At 39.9% G+C, this 25339-nt stretch overlaps 1 protein-coding gene across 2 annotated transcripts in view; it reads right to left on the bottom strand.

The window, feature by feature from the left end:
- Positions 1 to 25339, bottom strand: part of tpst1 (tyrosylprotein sulfotransferase 1) — a 74138-nt gene that overhangs the window by 14769 nt on the left and 34030 nt on the right. For both annotated transcript variants that reach the window (XM_041811365.1, XM_041811357.1), the window contains exon 3: positions 17541 to 17739. In XM_041811365.1, the coding sequence (XP_041667299.1) occupies positions 17541 to 17739 (199 nt within the window). The remainder of the gene's footprint in view (positions 1 to 17540; positions 17740 to 25339) is intronic.

Below are 25339 nucleotides of genomic sequence, written 5' to 3' on the forward strand. Positions count from 1 at the left end.
AGTTGTTCTCTAAAGATCTACTATTAGTGAAACCTTCTGTCTCCACACTGGTAGAATATGTCACAGGAAAGATAAACACCGTATGAATGCTCTTCTGGTTTGTGCTTTTCTAAGTAAAAGCCCGGTTCAGCATTTCTATAGAGAAATACCGTTCACTTGTACAGAATGCTTTTATTTTGAATAGTTCCCGACAAACTTCCACTGTACACTGAATCAAGTCGCTTTTAGGGGGGTTTGATGAGGTAAAACTTATGAAGAAGGACAGGGCTTTGAGAGCAGGGGGATGCGGCTGACATGGAGAAAACTCACGCCCTGTGTAAAAGCCGCACTGACAGGAACCGGAGCTGACACGCGAGGCACATGCAAGCAATAAAACATGTTCCCAGTCCGAAACGGTCTTGAGTCCGACTGCAGCAGGGACTGCTGTGCGAGGACTGGGCTGCCTGTGAGTGCTTAGGGACGGGGAGGGGCTCACGGCAGCACCCGCTGCTCACTGAGAAGAGCAACAATGATATGTGCTTTCACATCAGAGTCTCCAAAACTCTCCAATAACACCAGAAAAAGTTGCTAGATTTGTCGCTAGTCACTTTTTTGAAAAAGAGTCGCTAGAGGGGTCTGAAAACTCGCTAAAAAAAGCTACAAAGTCGCTAAGTTGGCAACACTGAGTGGGGGAGAGCTGCTGTTGCACTCGCTTGTGTCTGAGGGGGAGGGGCCAGGCACTCGGGCTAAGTTCAGCAGGGACACGCAGAGTGACAGAATCCCCGCGCAGCAAAAAAGTGAATATATCGGCTACATATTGGCCGATGTTGATTAATCTGTGATACGCTATAATCGGCCCAATTAATCAGCCCGCCGATCAATCGGTTGGGCTCTACTTTAAAGAACCTGGAAAGTCATCCAAGTTCCAAGCTCACTAGAAAAATCTTCTGTAAAAGCTACAAAGGCATGGATAACATCATTACAACAGCCCAGTGAAGGGCTTTTAGAGGATAAAAAGTGACAACGATTTATGCTTTAAATTATTTAACTCTGAATAACATGCGTCCCTTCTTGTCATTTATGACAACGCCAGGCTCAGAGGGTTTAATTGTGGCTAGTCACTGTCCAAACCATAAACTGATTTCTACAACAGTTTATTACATTCTTCACTAACAAAATTGTGAGCCATTTCAAATGCTGCTGAAATGTGTGGCACTTTGTGATGTGGCACTCCTTACAGGTTAAATTCATACATTCAGCCTCTCTGCATCAAAACAAAAATAAAAGATGACATCAAGTCTATTAAAACAAACAGGTAACTTGGATGACAAAATGTGCAGCCAAGGGCAGAGAATAATTTCGGTCCATCACTAGTAAGCAGCAAAAAAATCAATATTTCACTGGCAATGATGAACACGTCATTTTTGTAATGGTGAACAAGATGCATCCCAATACAACTAGAAAAATTAAGGACTTCTCTGGCTTTGAAAACTGCTGGAAATATTTGATATAATTAAAATATATCAAAATAGTTGAGTTATTTTTCTACAGGTTTGATATTTCAGTGCAAAAATTCTTGTTCTTTTAACATCTTTATTCCTGAGCTGAATGTGGTTACATGACAGTTTATCTGACCTACTTTTATAAAACGCCACCTGTAGACTGTGCTGGTTAACAGCTCAAGGAGAGCAGGCTCTAAAATCAGATCTACAGCCTTGTCTCACGGTAGATGGCTAAATTACTGTGAGGACAACATTTAAAACAGTATTGTGGGAATGTACTGCATTATCAAAAATATTAAAATGAATTCAACTATTAGTTATATCCCATATTATTGTTGTAATTGTTGTGCCATGGGATCATATGTTGTCATTATGGTTACAAATACCATACTACGATCATGGTAAAACTGTCATGTGATTGTGTTGTTAATGACAAATGATTTCTGTTTTCCTTGCAAATTATTGCAAAGATGACAATAACTGAAATGGACAGGGCAAAAAGCTACCCACTCCTGTGTGGTTAAAATGCATACCATCATGATGATGCAGCTTTCCAAACTTTCCTCCACCCATGCTGGGTTTTCCAGGTCCTAAATGGGAACAAGTCTTTCCAAGCAGGTCAGATGAGATAACTATTCTCTGGGTGAGTACTTGTTCACCTCTCTCCTAACAGCTGGCCAGAAAACTATTCAAAGGAAGGCCCCTAATCAATACCCTTACCACTTCAGCTGACTTTGTTTGATGCTCTAAGCTGCATTATTTTCCTGACACAGGCCTCCCAGTTCAACTTAGACACTGCTAAGTGACTCAAAATGTGCCACAAAAGGCATATTTTTCTGCAAAGCATTATGTTCCAAAGAAGGGAGTATTTGAATCCAGCAGTACATAATCAACTGTATTCAGGGTTGGCTGATGACTTCTTGAAGACGGACTAGATGCACATCTTTGAAGAATAAACTACTCATATTTACTGTATTAAAGGGAGGGCCTGCTAGTCAAATTCAAAAAGATCCTCAAAACCAAAGGACAGGATTCTTCTATTTTCCACTGGATATCAACACAGTTCATCTCTCCCTGCATGAAAGGATTAGGACTCATGGATCAATAAACACTTCATGTGTGGCCCTCATTAATAAATCTTTTAGCCACTTTCTTCTTTCCATGGCCGTCCAGCTTGTGGTTTCATGTATACAAGTCTCTGTAGAGGTCTGAGAGCCAAAGAGCGTCATGATGGCCAAGCACTGACGACGGGCCACTATCGATTCATTCTGATGAGTCTGCTCATCATTAACCGTCCTCTCTTTGATAAGAGGGAAAAGATCCAGTTCCAGACAACTCTGCACACCTTCATTCATTATCCCTCTCCTAACTCATCTGATCATTGTAACTGTGGAGAAACTGAGAACTTATCGATCCCAATATCCATTTCTCACCAGGGATCTGACCAACTGCAAAGCCACTTAAAAGCTATTGATTGTGGCTTCAGGAGCCCGATGAGCCTCATTTACAGCAAACTGCTGAAACCTCTGCTGACCAGCAGTCAGAGGGGAAGCCTGGGCAAAAGGCTGATGGCCAGGAGTGGTCATTTAACAGTCAGAAAAAAGGTGAAATGGCAAATAACAAGGATGCTTGAGTTAATCTGACATGTTTGTTTTTTTTCTGTTTGTTCTCCCCAATTCTTTAAATCTGAAACCCAGACCAGAAGATACGTCTTTGACTGAAACTGGCTATTTTATCATTTACAGCCTTCATTTGCCTTCATTTACAGAAATGGCATCAAACTAAAACAAACCAAAGTCCTTTTCTTATGTGGCCTCAGTCTGTCTATGATGACCTTTTCAGGTTAAATCAATATAAAAACAGAGGTCAAAGCTAAATATGAATTGGCTGCTTTGATGTAGGAATGGGTGGTAATACCATGTCTCAGCATATCTGAAAATAGCCATGTTATTCTTTAATTAACGTTATGAAGACGGTGCTGTGTAATGAGCACATGTTTATAAAAAGGACTCGCTATTTAGACATGCAATGGCATGTTCCATGCACAGCCCCATGCTGTGGTCATCTTTAAAGTCAAACTGAAATGTGAGTTGAAAAAACACTTCAATTCTGCTGCAGCAGCAGCAGCAAGTGTTTTAAAGGGGACATATTATACCCTTTTAAGACAAGTTTATATTGTTCTCAGAGGTCCCCAAAATGCCTATGAAGTTCATTGCTGAAAAAGACTCCAGTATTGGATTTGGACTGTAGTCAGCAGGGTAACCCACTGAGCTATCCAGCATCTCAGCTAGTAGCTGAGAGGATCAGTAGAGGAGGGCAGAACTTTCCTCCAAGTGGGGGAGGGTCAACCAAACCTGGAGACGGGTGCTCACGCCCCTTGTGAGGTCACTAGGTGTAAAATCTGAGAACAGCTCATTTCAGCACACATTTTCTGAAAGGTGGAGCAAGAGAGGGTGAGAGAGAGTGGATGTTTCTGGTATTGTGGAAAGGCCAGGGGCACATATTTGTGTATGAAAAGCCTGAAAAAGTGACTTTTTGAATAACATGTCTGTAATGAAAATTCCATTATAGTCTACATTATTATGTGGTTTAATACCATATAAGGAATTGTAGAAGTTATTTCTGATGTTTTTATACCACTGCTTCATTGTGACACCAGCTGTGTGCCTTTGCAGAAGTATTTGATGTTATCTTAAACACATGCTCTTCCTGTCGGTTGACAGCCTCCAGATTATGAACTTTGCTTTTAACACCTCAAGTGCTTGTGTAAAACTGTATGTAGATTTGTGTTGTTACTGTTATGTGTGAGAAGTGTTTAAAAGAAAATGTGCCTGGACGAAGGAATGCAACCCAGGAGGTACTCTGAGACAGGGAGGCTGCAGAATCAAGGACGTTCAACCTGTTAAATCAAAGTGAAGACTTCCTCTTCTCAAATCCCTAAAAGGGGGGCTGCTTATTCTTCACTAATATCTGCTTTGCACAGACTATGCTGACTTAAGTATACATCCACTCATAAAAAAACTGTAACCTTGCATCCTTATATTACTGTGTTCACATGTCTTTTCTCTGATTGGTAGGAAGTTGCATCTTATGATTGTAAATTGCTCAATCCCTTGCAAGTAAAAGTCTTCAAAGACAGTTCATTCTCTTGTCATTTTTCTACACTGGCACCACCGGTCAGAGGTGGATGAAAGGAATTTTTCTAACAATGTCCCCTTTAAAAATGTTAAAATTATGCTAACCTATTTTTAATGGAACATGTAGATGAAGTTAATTTACAGTTTTTGGTTACCTGGGGCTATAAAGTACTTGGCAAATTTTTTTATAAACTTCACTTACAATGATCTCATAGGTAGACTCGGCTTGCCATTGTTGTGTAAAGCAACAATAAATCATTTTTATGGCTGATCTTTAACTCTTGTATAGCAAAGGATGCATAACTTTATCACAAACCTTTGATCCTTTCTGATAAGCTTTGGATTATCATTTCTTATATTTCCTCTGAAAAAGAGGGAGGGAAGAGGGAGGAAAAGAGACTCTTGGCATTTTGTAAGAGGATTCAATGAAATGCCTTTAGTTGCATGTGTTCTACTTGAGATGGGCCAGATCTGATCCAATATCTGTATCGGGTCTGATAATTACACAATTTTTATATTGGAAATCAGATTAATGCTGCCGATCCATATCACCATTCCAAATCCCGACATGACCCCTTGTTCATGAACGCGCCACATGCAGAAACAAGGCTGAAAACAAACGTGACTAGCATTTAAGTGTGCTTTATGACATCAGCTCAGTCACCATTATATTTCACACTGACTCTAAAGAACATTCAGATAACCAAAACGTCACTGTTTGTGTCAGTTTGATGAATGTGAAGCACAGTTTGAGGTAAAAGGAGGTTCTCTCCTTTCAAAGTTCAATATCTGTACTACAATTTTTTTTAAACCATACGTTTTGAGGACGCACAAAGATGATGCACCAAACAGATGCAGGGGATGCATGGCAGTCATCATACAAACAGGTAGTTAAAAGTAAGTACATCTCTGGCCTTTCACCTGTCCTCGGACCCCTACTCTGGCTTCCTGTCAGCCAAAGGGTCAAAAATAAAATCCTACATCTAGTATGCGAAGTACTATGGCACATAATGAATTGTTTCAAGTATGGTGTCTTGAATTTGCCTCTCCTTATCACAGGATAGATGCTGCTCAGAGGGGATTTCTTTAAGACATGTCTCCACTCACAGTTAAGCAACACAACAGCAGAAAGATAGGAAAATTCTGCTTCACTTATCATCCAGATCACTCTATCTGCACAATAAAAACAAACACTGTGTTTAACACATGCTTTCAAACTGTCTCTGAGATAATTCAGACTTCACTGTTTTCTATGGGCCAGAGAACAGATGAGAGGGAGGGTAAATATTTGGATGGGGCTGGGTGAAAATTCAAGACAGCAGAGAGAGCATTTCCACATGTGGCTTCATCACAGCAGTTCAGTTCAGGGCTGGTTGCCAGATGTGTTATGCAACACAGCAGAATATTTGGGTGGTTGGTGGGGGTGGGGAGACAGTACAAAGCTATCAGAGTCAGTGGCCTTGAAGTTAGTAAGATTAATTTTTAAGTATGCATGGAAGAACCACACCCTGACTCTTTCATTGGCACTGTTATTTAAAAGAGATGAAATTAATTTCTTTTGTTGGCAGTTTAATCTCAGAGGACCACATTAATTTGAATGACTGCAAAACCTCACAAATTTCTAACTAATGTAACGGTGTGCTTGTGTCTCCGTATGGATGGCCCAGGATTGATATCATTGTTGTATCAACTGGATCAGTTGAGAGAACACAGCCACCCCCCGGTCAGAGGTCAAAGCTTAATAGGCTGAAAATCAGCTGATTCCATTTATCAGTGACTCAGTCCATGCACCTGTTCTACTAGGGACACAGATTGTAACCCAGATACATAAAAAAAACCTGGTTCTGCATTTTTCAAAACCTGAAAATCAATGACGTTACAGCATATCAACACTGCTGCCGGGTCTCACAAGTTTTGTGACATAACGTGATTATCTAATCACTGGTGCAAAAACATACATCAGTTCTTGCAGGGGTAACAGAAGCTCAAAGCACATGAGCCTTGTGAAAATTAAACCAAATTGCGATATCTTCAACTGTTGGCTTGAAGACAAAGAGACTCTGGCTGAGATGGGAGTAGCAAAAACTCCTAACACTGGCATCAGCTGCTACAGGACAGTTTTCTTCTTCATTTGCTAAGATCAGTGATGAAAAACTTTGCAGCTAATCCTCGAAGTTAAAAATATTAAAGCCATGGACCACGGAACCAGTAGGGCCAGTAGGGCCCGGGCCCGACCAAAAATGGACTAAAAAAGTAAAAAATAAGGAAAGAAAAAAAGTTACCAGGGAAAATCACCAGGTAAATAAATCATGTAGGCCTGCTGCGTTCTGTCACAATAAATAATTTGATGTGTGCTCACATACAAAAGGATATTTTGGCAACAGTGGATTTTAATGGAGATTGCCAGAGACTTCACTCAGCTTAACAAGGGAAGGAGGCAGTTCTTTGGCAGAATCTGAGAAGTAGTTGTGAGTTTAACATTCATCTTACATTTTATTGTATGAGACCATATATGTATTAATCTTCTAGTCGCGGGATTTCTGCAACACTGTAATGACAGTAGGTCCGCTGGCTGTTTGTATAGGGTTGTGTTTTATTCCCTCGTGTTTGTGCGCACGCAAGGTGCGTTTATGGACTCATAGGGCTCTATTTTCGTGACGCAGTGCAGGGTGGCGCAGGGGGGTGGAGCATGGCACACCCTGCGCAGTGGTAATTTCGTCCGGCACACCACTGTGCACAGCCAATTTGGCAATTTGGTAGACCGGGCTGCGCCGAGATGGGTGTGGCGGCGCACCAGGGGGAGGTGTCGACAGATTCAGCTTGGCGCAGTGACAATTTCGTGCCAAAACACTGCGCGGAAGGTGAGTTGAAAGCCCACCAACTCCAACCTGGTCTATTCTCGGCGCAGGCGAAGCGTGCCCGGTGTAGTGGTAATTTGGCTTACAGGCGCACAGTGTGCACACGTCACCAAAACCTCACAGGCAGGTTTCCAGAGTGTCAGGCACATTTCAATGCAATAAACAATCATAATGTAACCATCTAAACCTAACCGCCTGGAGCTGCAGCTGCTGTCTTCGTCCATGGTGGTGGCGAGGTGAAATTGGCACTGCGCCTTGCCCACAGCACATTTAAAGGCAAGGAGAGGCGTTCATTTGATTGGTGAAGATTACACTTAGCTGTGTTAAACCCACTCACGCCTTCTCTCCTCCCTCTTTGCCACTTGCGCCGGTGGGAGGGACGGAGGCGTGAGTGCGCCGCGCTGCGCCGGACTGCGCCATGCACGAAAATTGCAAAATGCCCTGATCACACCCCGTTGGCGCGGCGCAGGGCAGGTGCACTGCGCCTGCGCCTGGTCTACAAAAATAGAGGCCATAGTGCGGGGGTGGGCCCCATCAAATTAAGATGTGCTCTGCAGTCCATGATTGAAGCCAATGTAAAGTGATAAAAACTCCCCACATGACATCATGAGGGGGAAAATCTGTGAAAGGCTTGTTTCAGCACACATTTTCTGAAAAGTGGTGAAAGAGAGGGGGTAGAGAATGGATTTTTCTGATTCTCTGGGGATTGTGGGCAGGCTAGGGGCACATACACTATATTGCCAAAAGTATTCACTTGCCTTGACTCGCATATGAACTTAATCTTAATCTATAGGGTTTAATATGATGTCAGTCCATCCTCTGCAGCTATAACAGCTTCAACTCTTCTGGGAAGGTTTTCCACAAGGTTTAGGAGTGTGTTTATGGGAATTTTTGACCATTCTTCCAGAAGCGCACTTGTGTGGTCACACACTGATGTTGGACGAGAAGGCCTGGCTCTCAGTCTCCGCTTTAATTCATCCCAAAGGTGTTTTATCGAGATGAGGTCAGGACTCTGTGTAGGCCAGTCAAGTTCACCCACACCAAACTCTCTCATTTATGTCTTTATGGGCCTTGCTTTGTGCACTGGTGCACAGTCATGTTGGAACAGGAAGGGGTCATCCCCAAACTGTTCCCACAAAGTTGGGAGCATGGAATTGTCCAAAATCTCTTGGTATGCTGAAGCATTCAGAGTTCCTTTCACTGGAACCAAGGGGCCAAGCCCAGCTCCTGAAAAACAACCCCACACCATAAACCCCCCTCCACCAAACTTTACACTTGGCACAATGCAGTCAGACGAGTACCATTCCCCTGGCAACCACCAAACCAAGACTCATCCATCAGATTGCCAGATGGAGAAGCGTGGTTCGCCACTCCAGAGAATGTGTCTTCACTGCTCTCGGGTCCAGTGGCGGCGTGCTTAACACCACTGCATCCGATGCCTTGCATTGCACTTGGTGATGTATGGCTTGGATGCAGCTGCTCAGCCATGGAAACCCATTCCATGAAGCTTTCTACGCACTGTTTTTGAGCTAACCTGAAGGCCACATGAAGTTTGGAAGTCTGTAGCGATTGACTCTGCAGAAATTTGGTGACCTCTGCGCACTATGCGCCTCAGCATCTGCTGACCCTGCTTTGTCATTTTATGTGGCCTACCACTTCGTGGCTGAGTTGCTGTCATTCAACAGTTGACTGTGGAATATTTAGGACCAAGGTCATTTCTTGCCTGGACTTGTTGCACAGGTGGCATCCTATCACAGTACCAGGCTGGAATTCACTGAGCTCCTGAGAGCGACCTATTCTTCCACAAATGTTTGTAGAAACAGTCTGCATGCCTTGGGACTTGATTTTATACACCTGTGGCCATGGAAGTGATTGGAACACCTGATTTCAATTATTTGGATGAATGAGAGAATACTTTTGGCAATATAGTGTATTTTTACCAGAAAAGCCTGGAAAAATGTATTCTGCATAACATGTGACCTTTAATAATGCCATTATCAAAAAAAATTTAAGCTATGAGTACTCCTGTTTTCTGGAGAAAAAGTAAACCAGTATATTTTGGAGATGCTGCATTATGGCTGTTAATGCACTATGTGTTATACTTAGCAATATAAAAGACTGTTTAAAATACATTTTGATTAGTAAGTTAGTATCAAGACAGTTATTCACTTTTGAATCTTATGTTACCAACACATTTCTGCAGCCTTAAAGACAGTGACATCATTAAGTTTCTACGCTGTTTAACAGATTGACCACTAATGAAATCTTTTGTTTCTTTGACCTAGATAGAGGAGGCAGACCAAAAAACAGTCCAACAGACCTCGCAGCTGGTTTAATGCAGGGGAATCCCACTAATAACCTGCAGATGTGTACAGTACAAATCTGAGCTAATTAGCACAAACACGCACATGTTGTCATCGAGACACGCAAATCCACTATGAGGAAAGTGTTATTTACCTCAGGGAGCAAAGCAACAACCAGCAAGCACACATATGGGTATTTACTTCATCCAGCATGTCTACAGGGCTACAGCACATGTGAAAATCATTAACATAAACAACATGATGCTAACATGGAGCGAGCAGCAGGAGGATTTGATATCCGACCAACATACTGACAAACTGCAGCCATGAAGGAAACTGCTTACATACAGTTTAGGAACTCAGATTAACAGTAACGGGCCAACCTTTGTGAAATCATCAGCTCATCATACAATGAGATATTGTGTCTATGCCAAACTGATCAACAACAGCTGTCTGCCATAACTTTTAGCAGCACAACACAAGAGGCCAAATGCATCAAGTGCTGTATTGATGTTACTGATCATGTTACTTCTGATAACATGATGGATTTTCTTCTTTCACGTCCAGGTGACTTAAGCATAAAGAGCACCAAAGTCTGCCTGAGGACAAGATCACAGGCAATAGACCAGCCAAAACTGGGACTTCTGCAAAAGAGGCCAGGTATCATCTTTCAATGCATTTAAGCTTTTTTAATACACTTACATAATTAAGTCCTGTTGTTTTGAATAAGTTCCAATAAGAATAATAGTTTAAATTAGAAGACCAACATCATTTATTTTGTCAGTGTAAACACTTAACTCAATTAAAACAGCCATTAAAATACCAAGTTACTTCCAAATTAAAGGTTTTAATCTTATAAAGAAATACTGTAAGAGAGAGCTTTTGCAACGCTGCCACTTTGTCTGCACTTTTCATCTCTGTGGTCAGACCCATTTTTCCAATGAATACTCAAACCAAAAGAAAAAAAAAAAAAACATAGTTTCCTCTCTCTGCACATTCATCTAACACCCTAAATGTTTTCCATTTGACTCACAACAGTTCAGACAACATGACGAATCACAACTAATACATTCTTTCTCTCATCCTCACCCCCCTACTCTGCTCTCCTCAAACAAATGTCAAACAGTCCAAATGTTTCTGAACAGTGGATTGCCTAAACTCTAAACTGGGTTAAGGGCAAACCTACCGTGGACCAACTCTCAACTTTCCACAAACCACACAATAAACTGAGCAACATCTGGTATAAAACCATCACTGTAAGGACCTCACACACTCAGAATCACATTACTCAAACACAGCAGATGTAAGGAATGAAATTTAAAAAAAAAAAAAAAAAAAAAAAAAAAAACAAGAAGCAAACTTCAAGGCTGACAGATAGAGGCAGATTTAAGTGGAAAACTGCAGTTCCTCTACTGGCCACTAGAAACTGGCTCCAAAAGTGAGTCAACCCCCATAGAGCCCCAGGCAAATATGTGCAGCAAAATTAAACATTAGAGGTGCAAGAAAAATATTGATCTAATTACAAATATGAATTTCTATGATCCTAAATCAATACAAAATGTCCAAATCATACTTTTTTAAAACATACTTTATTTCATCACCTGTTAATTTTCCACAGCTGACAGTTTGAGTTGATATTGTCTTCTGTGTGCTGTCTCCAACTTCCAAGAAGACAAATACTGTGACATGTTAGCTGAGCTGTTAGCATTAGCAGAGTTAGCTAATAGCATCAGTAATGTTCACATGGCTTTGTCTGACACACTGACATACTGCCTACTCTATCTCTGCAGTCATGTGACACTTAGCCTGTCCTGTTTTCCCAAAATAAAAGTAAAAACACTCACCGTGGATGCTACAATCCCCCAGATATGAGGAAATCTGACATGACATGTATGGCTAAGTGTGCTAAATAAAAGTATCCAAAATTCAAAAGCATAAATTCACATCATACACATCTACCTAGAGTTAAAATAAGCAGAATAACAGCCAGCACCTGCTGACTGACAGGGACAATAAAAATAACAGGATCTATAGTCTGTTTCATGTCAAAGACTGGTGTTATAGTTTAACGAGTGACCATGTTAACTAGTGTTCTTGCATGTCTGTGGCTGCTCAGATAACAGATATTGAAAACTTGAAAAGCCTCTTTTAATATTTGTAATGTTTGGTTTTAACACTTGTAACTAGGACAACCACAGACACTTTAAACTGAAAGTCACCAGTTAACACGTTCACTGGTTAAACTGTAACACCTGCTCTCCGAAAGCTTCATCAACAGTGAAGGTTTTCAATACATACTTTTCTTGCTTTTTCTTGCTTCTTTTTCTTGCAAAGCTTTTAAATGTCAAATAACAATTTAAAGCTCCTTAATGGTGCCGTTTGACTTTTTCTATGTAAAATAAGACAAAAAAATCTGTCTTGCGTGGTTTGTTTAGACTTTATACTAACGGTCAGTTCAAGAAGCCTGAGCTCCAGTTCAATTGCTAGCTTTTTAAATGTTGGTATTGTATTATTTGTATGTTACTACTTACTGGGAGGTATTTTTGTCAGTAGGAACTATGCACTGTTGAGCTACTGTTACCTTGATTAGGCTTTGATTAGACAACTGTCCTTGTCCCGGTATGCACGCACAAGGGGACAATGGATTTATCAATGAAGGTATGTCTGGCTCTGTTACAGTTACAGGGAATGTGCCCCCTTCAGGATTGCTGTACATGTTGCTATTCTAAAAGCTCTTTAAGACTTTAGAATAACAGCATGAGAAAAGCAAAAAACCCAAACTGTTATCTTAGAAAAAGCAGTAAAAACAAATGTCATCACCAGGCTATAACCATTATTTACACAGTGTAATAAGAACAACACATTTTACAGGAAAACTGATGCAGGGTTTACTTTGCTGCATACCCTCTCCTCACAGAAAACAGGCAGTCTTGGATATTCCACTTTCACTGACACTGCAGTTTTTCACCCTCGGGTGTAGTGTGTTTGTGCTGATGTAAAGTGCATGTCACTGCTTTATGTGACCAGGGAGACACATCCTGCTATAAACAGTGTTGATGCTTTCACTGGTGCATGATGTATTACAGGTCAGTAAACACACATATGGCACAAACAGAGCTGATGAAATAAGTGGCTTCTTTTATAGTGACTTACAACACAGTGATGCAGCTAAGCTCAGACAGAATAGTGTCTATGTATAGGGCGCAGAGTAAGGATGCAAAAATGTCTCGCTTTAACATCATTCTTGGAGGATATCAGCCCTCTGGCCGAACATCAGGATAGAAGATGTGAACTTTCGGATTAACTCTGATCTGTTTTCATGGTGAAACAGATATTGAAAAACAGGTAGCAGTCCAATGTAACCTGATAAATGGACCATAATAGCCATATATATTCAGTCAAGAACATAATTTTACTTCCTTTGTTCTACAGAGCAGTACAGTGATTCTACCAATGTATTGTATGCACAACATATTTTTAATAAAAATCAGCCAATGATGATCAATTTGTGATCACTTGGGACAGCTCTAGTGCACACTTCAGTGGACATTAGCAAGTCATCCTTTCTATACCCTCCTCTGGCCAGCCGTAGTAAGAGTACAAAATCAAAATCTATTCTAGAAGAGCCTCGCAGGTGATAATGTTTTGATACTTCAAGTCATGACTCAGAAGCAATTTTGTTTTAAGATAAGTAGAGACAAATGTCTTGCAAGATTAAAAGGGCTGCAAAGAGGCTGAGTAGAGATTGTAGTCATTAGGATGTTACACAACATTAACATTAATGGATATTTGACAAAGTGCTGTTAAAATGCATGTTTGAGTCACAGCTAGACAGAATATAGACTACATGTAGGCAATGTTATTCACTGCAAAATAATTATTAGTTATAACTGTTCTAAATGGACCTGCTATCTTTGCATTTCACGTCTTCTACTTGAAAAAAGATAATTTCCTAACATGACACACCAGATGGTTTTGGTTCACACATTGATCTGGAAAACCTTCAATTCTAAGCATTTGGGAAAGGGCAGAGGATTTGAAAAAAACTTGGAGGGTGATTGGATGAACATTCTGTCTGTCACATCCTTACAGGCCAATCAGAGAAATAAAACACGTGACATAGCCACAACCGAGGTGCACGTGCGCAGCTTCCAAAGAATAACGCAAAACCATGGCAACTATAGACATTTAAGTACACGACTTTTGTCGTTTTTGTAAAGAAAACAACACACTGCTATTCTTTGTTCTTCTTTAAACGAAGAAATGTCATCAAGTTTTGATAAAACCGGCACTTTAGCAGCATCCACACTAATGTTTTCAGCCATAACTGCATTGGCCTCTTGTTGCTGCTTGCTTACGCCATGACTCCGCCATGCCCGAAAGTACTGCCCCTCATCGCTGATTGGTCCTGTCACTTTCTAACCAGGCTGAAACTGTTCAGACGGGAGCTTTGCAAGATGGATTCACCAGTGAGAAAAACAAAGAAACGGGCGTATCCATCTGCTTTGCAAGGTTAACAATTTCCCAGTCATATATTCTTTTGTCAAAGAAGAAAAAGTAGTGTCAAACTCGTCTGGTCTTGTTTTCATGAGCCAACATTTCATCTGATCTCCTCTCGTGAGCTAGGTTTCTCATTACACATCTATAATACAGTCAAAAAAATGTATTAAAAGCAAGATTTTCTTTTGCAGTGTTGCATGATGTCCATGCAGTAACTTCTGTAAAATAATACATTTCATTAAAGAAAAATAACAGACAAAAAACATAACACTCCACACATAAGGGTTAAATTCAATTCAGCTTAAACATTATGTCAACATATTTTTCCAACAGGGAGCCGAAGACTGAAATGAACCTTTTCAGTGTAATAAAATTCAGTTCTTTGACATAAGACTCAAAGTTTGTGAAAAAAACTTCAACTACAGTGAAGTTATTGTTGGGGTGTTAATCTCTGCCTTCTTTTTTTGTTTTCAGTCTTTCCACCAGATGTTGAACCTGGCTGCTTAGTGTTTCTCCCATCCAGCCAGAGGGGCATCAGTGAGGTCCAACACTGATGTAGGACAAAAGGAAAAACACTCCAGTCCTCTCTGCTATACTTTTATTACATATAAGTCTATGGTTTATGGAAATAGAAGCCCTTTCAATAAGTATTTAGAGAGGAGAGTTAAAGTCACCATGGGTGAATAGAGGAGATGTTTTGGGAACAAATGCAGATACCTGGAAAGAGTTTTGGCCGTTGTGTTCATGAGCTACAAATCATCCAGAAATGTTTGGACAGCAGACAGACAGGGGAGAGGTCACACTTGGAAAACACGCTAACAGTAAGCTCACAGAAATTCTTTAGTCTGTCACAACTACACTGCTAAACCAACAGCATTTTTACTGAAGTTTACAAGCACGATTCAAGGTTAGCATCACCTATGACACAGTAATGATTCAGTCCAACAGCAGAGGAAAGACAAAAATTTACCATCAAGTCATCAAAGAAGAATCTTAAACTAACAAAAACTCCAGCTGTTTTTCTCCTGAATCTTCTGTTAATGTCTCTAGGGAAAGATAATCCTCTTGCTCCCTGCGGTCTCTAGGACTTAAAGTCATAAAGTTTGATACCATTTTAACTCACTGATGTTAAAACCTCATTGCTAAGTTCGACGACCTAAGAAATCGGGCATCTGAATGCAGAGAGGACCTTCAAATCTCAGCCCTGGCAGACCTTAAGTGATAAAATATAAATCAGAGAATCGTGTTGAGCGAACACGATGTGTCAGACAGAGATGGGCTGCAGAGAAAATCACTTTATTGCTCAACTTGTGGAAAATTATTTAATAAAATATATACCACTCAAAAAGTAGCAAAAGCATCCAAGACATGAGAATAGTTTGATGTCTGACAACATCTTAAAAAGGAAGCTTGCTCATGCACAAGGTTCTTGTAGAAAGATACCCAGTTCAACATCTGCCACGTTTTAAACCAAAGCAGCATCTTAGTTCATGCTGCAGTCTCAGGTGATTTAGTCAACCACTATTGAGATGTAGACACTAACAGGAAACAGCTGAAAGAGTAATGCTTACAATGCATAGGCCTTGATATTTAGGCATCTAACCTCAAAAAAATAACACAACAATCTCTTTTTTTTACAACTACACTCAGACATTGAAAAGTCCTGTGACATCATCCAGACTTCATTTAAAATTCAACAACTTAAAACTCAATAAAGGCAAACAAATGTTTTAAGTTACATTTCTAAACAAAAAGTAGCTCTATCTGACAAGTCTTCTGTAAACATCCACAACATCTCTTATAAATACATTGGCACAGTTACCACCAACACTCAGAAGACACGCCAACTGCTGTTATTACAGGTCATTTAAATACACACTGACCACATAGTTACACAAATACATAAACTACTTTGTAGCATAGTTTGAGGGGCATCTAACTCTCTTATGTTTGCTTTATAAGTTAGAACACATTAAGTCTATACTAAAATGGACAGGGTTCCTCAGTCTCCTTCCACTGTTCTGAATTGAAGCCAGAATATCCACGCTTCAGGCACTGATGACATAATTAAGGCACTGTTTACACATTTTTACACACTTTTGTGGCATTTAAGCTGTCTACACGTGAACAGCCTTTCGGCTATGAATAGTTCATACAAAAGTCTTTTGGTAAGAATACTTGTACTTTGGACTTTTTTGTTTAAATGATAAAAAACAATTCAAATTGATGTGTATTTTTGACGTCAATGTATCACTTTTTTCATGTGGGTCCTGGGGGTTCCCCACCCCTTCTCAGGTATGAGTAGGGGGGCTCAATGGAAAAAAGGTTGGAAACCACTGATTCAGAGTAAAGGCGTGCACTAAAGCACACATTTAGCTTAGCAATAAAATGTCAAGAACTGTGAGAGTGTGGGTGGCACTGATTCAGACAGTATACAGTCACTTCCTGTGTTCCTGCTGCTACTGTGTTGCTCTGTGCTATCTGTCATGTTAACCAAGCTAGAGCTTAATTGTTTTCTTTTTTTCTTATTCTTTCATTATGCAATTTGTCCAATTAAGTACATTTTGTTTGTCATAATAAGAGCATAGTGATTCCAAATATCAGTAATCAGTCTCATGAATGTAATCATCAGTATCTATATCATCTTTGAAAAAACAATTTCAGTCAACCCTTAACCTATTATGTGGCCAGTGAGCATCAAAACCTCTATTGGCGCATGGTCTCCTCCAACACTCAGCTGTTGCTTAGTCCATCTGTATACTCTATAGTCTGTGATGAATCAAGCACTCTATTGTTCTTACACACTTAAATGTAACCCTGGAAATTCAACACTGGAACAAACAACGGCACTCACAAATACCTGAAGTAAACAAAGCTGAGACCAACCTTTTAAGACACTTGCTAAAGACCTGGTCTGATATTCAGATCCAAACCACAACCTGTAATAGTAGAGTTTCTAGATCTGCATTTCTTTACAGCATATTATATGCATTCATTATAAGTGCAGTATGTTGAATGTGTTGACCTCACATCCCAGAGAGCCACCAGTTATTATGCACTTCAGTGTGGCATGGAAACAAGCATGTGTCACTTGTTTTGAATCCATAAATATATCAGTAAGTCCTCTTTAAATGAGTAGGTCAATATTTTGGGAGGGACACTTGATCACCACTGTGCTGAGAGTTAGATGAGATCATCAGAGTTTCTCTGGATTTGATTTTTAGAACTCTCTCTTATTCTTGTGTTTTGATCTGTACTCACCCTTCTGGTGTTGTCCAGGACTTTGGGGTCTGGTCGCCCATAGTTTGGTGGGTTGGCATGAGGGTCGTAGCCCAGTCTGGACAGCATGGGGGCGATGACGGCCATATCCCTCACAACGTCAGCTGGGATCTTGCCAACCCACTTAGACAAGGCCTCTACATTAACAGGCTTGATGACCTGGTCTGTGGACCTCTCCACCCTGACAGGAAGGAAAAAGGAAATATTTGTTTCAGGTATGATGTAAAAAGATGTAAAAAGGAGGTATATCAATCACTCAGTTAGCCTCACATTTGATTTTTGTCATTTCATTTGATTAAGTGTATCTGCATCTTATAAAATGCAGAGTCAGGAAGCGTTCTGTTCTAGTAGTCCGAGTAAAATTACATTTCTCCAGGCTTTGACTGTTTAAGACAAAGGGTTGGAGCACTATCACTCTTTAAAGGGATACTCCAACATTTTGGCAAATTGGCCCATTGCCATAATTCCTGTAGTCTTAGTAACAGGTTTGTTTCCTTTAGTTGTCGGTGCAATCTGTTTCTAGATCTGGGGGGACTGTTACACCAGCTGCACCGCTGTGTTAGCAGACGGAATTTTTGCTTTCCCTTTCAAACTCATCAAATACACAATCCAACAACTCCAAAACGCTCTCGTGGACAAGTTGTGGCCTGCACATTCACCACGCTATGAAATAATAACGTATAATTATGTAACATTACAACACATGTAAGCAAATACTCTGAAATATTTCTTGAGTGAACCACTGGGCAGAGTGACACAGTGCAGCAGCCATGTCTGGAGTGTAGTTCCGGCTTTGCATTTAACTTTAAAACATCTCCATCTCGTACTGTTCCATGATTATTTCATAGCGTGGTGAATGTACATACATAGACCTACATAGGTAGATCTGTAGCATTGAACCAACAGGTTCATAAAAGGTAGAAGTCTGGTCAAGTTTCAGTATTGAAGTGTTGAAAATGTATGTTTGCCAAATATTGTGGACAGTGTGCAGGGAGGGACAGTGGAAACACCTATCATGAGAACCATTTTTTTCTCATTACCCCGCCACTATACTAAAAAAAAAAACTTGTTTTGATGCCCTGCACTGTTTCTACATCTTCAGACTGTCCTCTCTTCCTGCACACCACCTACGATCTGCTTACTGTCCAGCTTCTCCATCCCTCATGTATGTTTCCTGTCTGACTCTATACCTCAATATAGCAATTCACTTTCCACTAATCCATTTACTTTGCAATTGAGTCTTTACACTGTACGGGTATAGTCTCCTGCATGATTAATAGAGTGAGCTGGTTTTGTCTTCTCAGGAGGACGCTGGAGAAGCTCTCTGAGAGATGGGCCCTAGTCCAAACATCCACTCTGCAACAAATGGGCTGGGAATCACTTTAGGTAACTCCATCAAGACCCAAGAGGCTGCTAAGTGTTGACGTAGAGCATAAACTGATAAAGACAAAGACTGGGTGTAGTGAATGTAGCTCGGCTTTACTGTCATGTTCAATTCACAACAGCAGATTTATTTGTGCACAAACAACCACAGAGTACAGAAAACGCAAATGAGTCATGGTTTGAAAATGAGTCATTTCCTCATTGCTTGTGTCAGAAATCTGAAGTGGTTTAACTCTCAACCAATGACACAGAAAATCATGGTCCATCACAAGTGTGTTATTTAAACTGTAAATAACTTCATATAAGTTCTATTTTTATCACTGAAAAGTTTTTAATTTTAGTTTTATATTAGTCCATTTCACTTTAGCATTAATTTGTGAAGACGTATAAGATGTCTTATGCTTAAGTGTCCCCATGATCAAAAAAGTTTATATCTATCCAAGTATGTAGCAAAAAACATGACTGAGATGAAGCAACAGATGAGCAGCTTCCAGCAGCAAGATATGCGTCCTTATGTAGCAGACTTTGATGTCACCCCCAGGGTTTCAATGGTAATGATCAAAAATTCATGCCAGTCAGAGTTGCTCACCGTGAAAGCCACCATTAGGACACCCCCTGTTACAATTATAGAAATAAAGAATTTCTCTGGCTTTGAACAGTGTAGAAAATATTTGAGATAATGCAAGAATTCAGCTAAAAATATAAATTAAATAGAAGTAGCCTTCTTTTATTCATTAAGAAAGGTCTATAAAATTCTACTTTTGGGACTTTCAACAAAACAGATTCCACCAATTCCCTATGAATAAAAATACACAGAGCAGAAAGGCAGGCTCAGAGGGCAAAGCATGCACATAAACCTGATTTGTAAGAGAATTTCAATGCTACTTGATGCAAAAATTCATTTTGGATTTATTTGCCCCCAAGTTGTACCTTAAAGTTAGTAGTTTACGGGTCTTCTACTCTCACAATAATATTTTGTTATTATGCCTCTACAAAAAATGTACCTAAATATGTAAACACTTAGATGTGTTTATTTGTGTTTGGATGTTGCCTGTTGTGCAGTAATCCCTGCTGGGGTTCTTTTGCTCATGTTTGTGGTGGATTGTTGTTGTTTTTGTTTTTAGACACATTTGCACCGTGCATGAAGTAATCAACTGGGTTAGAGTCCCTGTGATGTTAGGTGCTCCTAAAGGATCCATAGTGTAACAGTATGCATCTCCTTGCAATGAGGCTGACTCTCTGTTCTTGCAAGAGGAGACCCACCTTGCCTTCAGTTTTCAAGAGTTACTGCAGCGTTGTCTTTTGTAAAACACTTAACACTTAGATGTGTAATTTAATTATCTGTAATGTGGACCAGCATAGACACTTCCAACAATTTTGGTTTAACTCTATATGAGTTTAATTAACACTTTCTATTTTGCTGTGTATTTAACTTTACTATAGAGGTGTGACTTTACCTGAACAACCTGGTTGGAGATCTTTTCTCTTGTTGTTCTTGCCAGTAAGGAAAGATCATATCTTAGAGTACAACTCCTCAGTACCTACTCAGTCCCCATACTTAAAGTAAGCTTTAAATACTTTCTGCTTTTACTTGAGTAGATTTATAGACCAGCACCTTTTCTTTTACTTTTATACAAGTAAATTTTTATCAGAGAAACTGTACTTTTACTAGAATAGAATAGTAGTTTACTTTTTTCAGCCTCTACTATGTATGGAGTTATGACCCCCAGAGATTAACAATAAAATGCTTTCTACCATTCCTGATCCACTATTGAAGATCTCTATGAATGTGCATTAAGTGTACTATACGGGAGGACACCTCATGAAGTCAAAGCTCAAACACTGTGCACTTTCTGTTGGTTTTCCGAAGCTGTCCAGAAAGTTAGGGCGGCTGAGAACTCGACAGGTTCTTCATCATGTCCTTCACATTGCTGTCAAAAATAAAGTAAAATATGAAGTAGTTTCATGGAGAAAAATGTTCATCAGCATTCATTCAAAGGTGCAAAAGTTATAGTAGGAACCCTCTGCAGAAATTAAGGTTCGCCAACCACACACAACATTTAAATTGCAGTAATTCATATGAACTGTGATTAATTGTGCAGCCTCTGCTTATTTATATTTGGATTTTTGTGATAGTTTCAGTCTGATAGTGTTTGACATGGGTGATAAAAGTGGAAGTTGCAGCAGCACTTGGATACTCAACAGCACAATAAAAATAATGGAGACTATCGTCAGATGTAAAAAATACTCTGTTTATTTCCTGTCACCAGTCTAAAATCATTTGCAGCCAAAGAGCTGAATAAGTCAAGCACACACTCTCCTCATGTCAGCTCCAAATGTGATGTGACAAAAACCTTTCCTCCCCTCGCATGAGCACTTCCCTCAGGCTGGTGCTCTTAATGGCCTCCAGTTCGTCAATAATTCATGCTAGGGCCTCCTTTACCCTAGTTGGTGTTCTGTATCACCACAGGCTGATAACAGAGAATCAGACAGAGACATCAGGATCACAAAAAGGAGGGAGAGTTAGGTTAGGGAGGGGTAAGGAGCGGCTGACTGTTCTGGGAGGAGTAATGGAGCGAGTGGCCCAGAGAGGCAGAGCTCCACTAAATCAAGGCTGCGTAATTGATGTTAATGCTAAGACGAGGTCCCGCTCGGGGGCCTGGCTGCCCGCTGATTGAGATTTTCATGAAGATAGAGACCTGAGGCTGCAGGACGGCAGAGGAAGGAGAGTGCTGGTGGTTGGAGAGGGCAAGAGGTGTTCTCTGCAGGGTGTCAGGGGGTTTGACTTTAATGCACTGCGGGTAGAGTAGTCGAGAGGAGGTGGGGGCAAAATGTTTATGATGGTAAGAGGTAGTTGTGCAGCCCTGAAGGCTACTTGTGGCTGCCGTCTTACTTTAAACTGTATCAGGAGCCATTTAGAGAAGAGGTATGATGCTGGAGAAGAGCCTGATAGTAAACATGTAGACCATCTGCAGATTTAAAACTACTGTAGCACTCAATATGTACAATAAAAAAAGTGCATTTATTGTGTTAGTCTGACTAAAACTGGACTCAAAATAAATAAAAGTAAATATGGGAGTCTGACTACAAACATGCTTGATTGACTTTATTTTTAGTTAGACTAACACACCTACATCATGCAGTTGAGGGTCAGTTTATTTTCAATCAGCCCCCAAGTGGCCTTGGCATTCTGAGCATGCACATTTCCCCCTGCTGGGCTTTGACCTGAAAGTTGTTCAACAGAAATGTGTAGGAGGCCTAGAGGAAAACAAGACAAAGGTTATGAACCATGTATTATTGTACAGATGAGTGGACAGAGTTAAGTGAAGAAGTTAAACGTATTGAAGTGATAAAAGGAAAATTTAAAATATCAACTGTCAGTTACTTGGTGTGTGATCTACTTGGTAGGCCAGGGCTTGCATACTGGGACAAGGACAGGAGTTCAACTGAAAGTCTAATCAAGCAATAGATGTAGCTCGACTCAACTGTGCATGTAACCACTCTGAGTGTTCATCTAGAGGTAAATGGAAAAGGATGTTTTGCACTGTTATTCATATAGTCTGACAACAACCTGGTGGCAGGAATTAAAAATATCCACAAAAAATATTCAATCACCATCCTGATGGTCTTGTTTGTTTTTAGGGGACATTTAATTTCTGAACTGTGACTCAGGATTGGTTGACCTGTGTTTTGTAGTGTTTTTGTGTTTAATGTTTCTGTGAATGGGCTGCTGCTCGTCTTGCCCAGGACACTCTAGTAAATGAGATTTGTAATTGCAATGAGACTTTCCTGGTTAAATAAATCCAAATTAATAAAAGATTTACGGGTATCAGTAAAAATATCATACTGTTGTTTACAGTGATAAAAACATTTTCAAAGAAGCTTCAAGTTACTTATGGAGTATAAAAGAATTATTTTATTTTTGTGATTACATTTAGAATTTAATTGTGCATGATGTTGAAAATTTGAAGACAAATCTGTTTATATATATTTTTTATTTTGTATGTTTCATTTTGAAAAAAATACGGCACCAAACTGAATTTCATTTTTTCAGACCTTACCGGAGCTCTGAAATCCTAGTTTTGACTTGATCTGGTCTGGGTCTGACAGACAAAGCATGGAGTCCATGTGCTCTGCAGCTCTGGTTAAAGTCTGTCTTCATTAATATTTGATGGGAATCAATTTGTGGAGGGGTGACGTGTTCTCTAAATGAGCACAATTTTACATCAGGATCCAGAGAGCTCTTATCAAACCATCTGCTCATAAGCCAACATTTTATCTTATGTTAGTTTTTATATTGAGAGCTGTGCTGCACCCTACAGTAACACAAAACTCACGTTTTATTTCAAACAAAGTGAATATTATCCTGCGCTGTCTGGACACAGCTGATGCAGAAAGAGTGTTATTGTGGCCTTCTTCTGAAACTGGAGGGCTCTTATTGTTGAGCCTCAGAGGTCCAGTGTTGTAGAAACATGGCTGAAGAGCTCTTCAGAGTCTCCATGGTACCTCAGCCTGAAGCACAACACACCTGACAACACTTAAACATGAATTTATGAGTGTTTCAGCTCAGCTTACAGTATCTTTTTTTCTATATGAAAGAGATCTATGCCCTAAAGATGTTTGTTTCAAAGAAAACCTGGGGATGTGCAATTAATTTCCATATCATTGTTATTGTAATAGGAGTTGTGATGCACAATATAATCAGTATCACATCGGTATGTGCAGATATTAACTTAAAAAGTGAATTATCGGAATCAGCAGACAGAAGTTCCTGCCAATATTTAAAGCCAGTATCTTGGCTATAAAAATCTGCTGTATGAACCAATAAGTTAGTGGAGTTTTAGGCTGGACCTACAGACCTACGTCAGCTGAAGTTTTTCTCTTTATTCATCATCATTCCGTACACTGCAAATCTGTTTTAAGGACTGAGATTTGTTCATTTGTCATCCCTCAAACTTCAAATTATGTGTTTTCTGGACAAAAGTTTAAGGTCTGAACTACATTTAAATATCCATATCAGTTTTAGCTAAAATTATACTGTAAATATCAGAAGATTGGCAATCGACAAAAATCCAGTATCGTGCATCCCTAAATACCCCGGACTTCCACTGGGTCCATCTGTGGTCCATCGCGGCTGTTCTGCCATTTGACCATTTGCCATGCATCAACACATGCCAACTGCAACTTTTTCATGTTAAAGGTACAAAGGAGAGGAATAAATCAAACAAAAACAGTAGGCAAACTCCTGCAAACTCTTTACATTTACACATATGTAGGCAAAATTTTACATCATAGATTTTTCCATTATTGAAAAGAGGGACTGACCCAGTATTGGGTGCCTTGGTCAGATTTGAATTATTATTGTATCAATGTTTAAAAAACTGGTGTAGGAGGGACATTACTCCATCAAAACGTGTTAACGATGAATTCTTGAAGATTTGTTTATCTAAAAATATCCCCTCAATGCAATGTCTTGACACCTGTTTTCAATTTAAAAAAAAGAGATATAGATGTCAAAGTGCTGCTTTAACGGGGTGTTACTTTAAACATGAACCAGCAGGTTTCTGTCATCTGCTTAAACATTTAAACTGTGGACTGTGCCAACAAAGAAACAGACTCAGACCTTAAACACAGTGGGAAATGGCAGAAAACAATAAGGCGTACATATCTTTTTAAAGATGTAATGGTATCACTGTAGTGGATCATTCTACACTCTCCTCATCTAACTTTTTCCTCGGGTCCATTTTTCTCCTGTGACGTCACCTTTAGCCAAAAAAAGTAGGTCACTGCAACAGTTTCCAGATCAGAGGTCAGTCTAAATGTGCTTAAGCTTTGTTGTCTGGATGTTAAGAGCAGGTTTACGTGTGTTTCTTGAAGTGTGGATGTCAGGGTTAAGAGGCAGTCCTTCTTTCGCCGACCACAGAGGTTCCAGCTCATGTGTCAGCAGACTCTGAAGTGCTCAAGAGTCCTTGAGACTCTGAGCATTTTAACGTCACTAAAGAAGAGTAAAATAACATTCCTCCACCAGGATGAATGATTTAGAATTGTAGCGCTTGTACTCAGGTTACATTTTTTAGTTGAATTTGATCCAGTCTGAGCAGAATATTTTTCATGATGCTCCTGTGATGCTAAAGTTTGCTAGATGTAGCCAAACTTTAGTCTTTATGTCACCCTAAATTATTCTCCTTTGATAAGAGTTTAACTTTCCTGTTCTTGTAACATTTGTATTAACGATTTTTGTTCAACTAACAACACAAGAAAAAATGTAGGGATGCCACAATCACATTTACCTTGCTGCTGATACCGATTATCCATGAGAAAAACTGGCCGATAACAGACACAAATCATATGTTGTATTTTGTTACAGCAGCCGATTTAGATTTTGGTCATTGTACTTA

Source organism: Cheilinus undulatus, linkage group 2, assembly GCF_018320785.1.
Source record: "Cheilinus undulatus linkage group 2, ASM1832078v1, whole genome shotgun sequence".
NCBI lineage: Eukaryota > Metazoa > Chordata > Actinopteri > Labriformes > Labridae > Cheilinus > Cheilinus undulatus.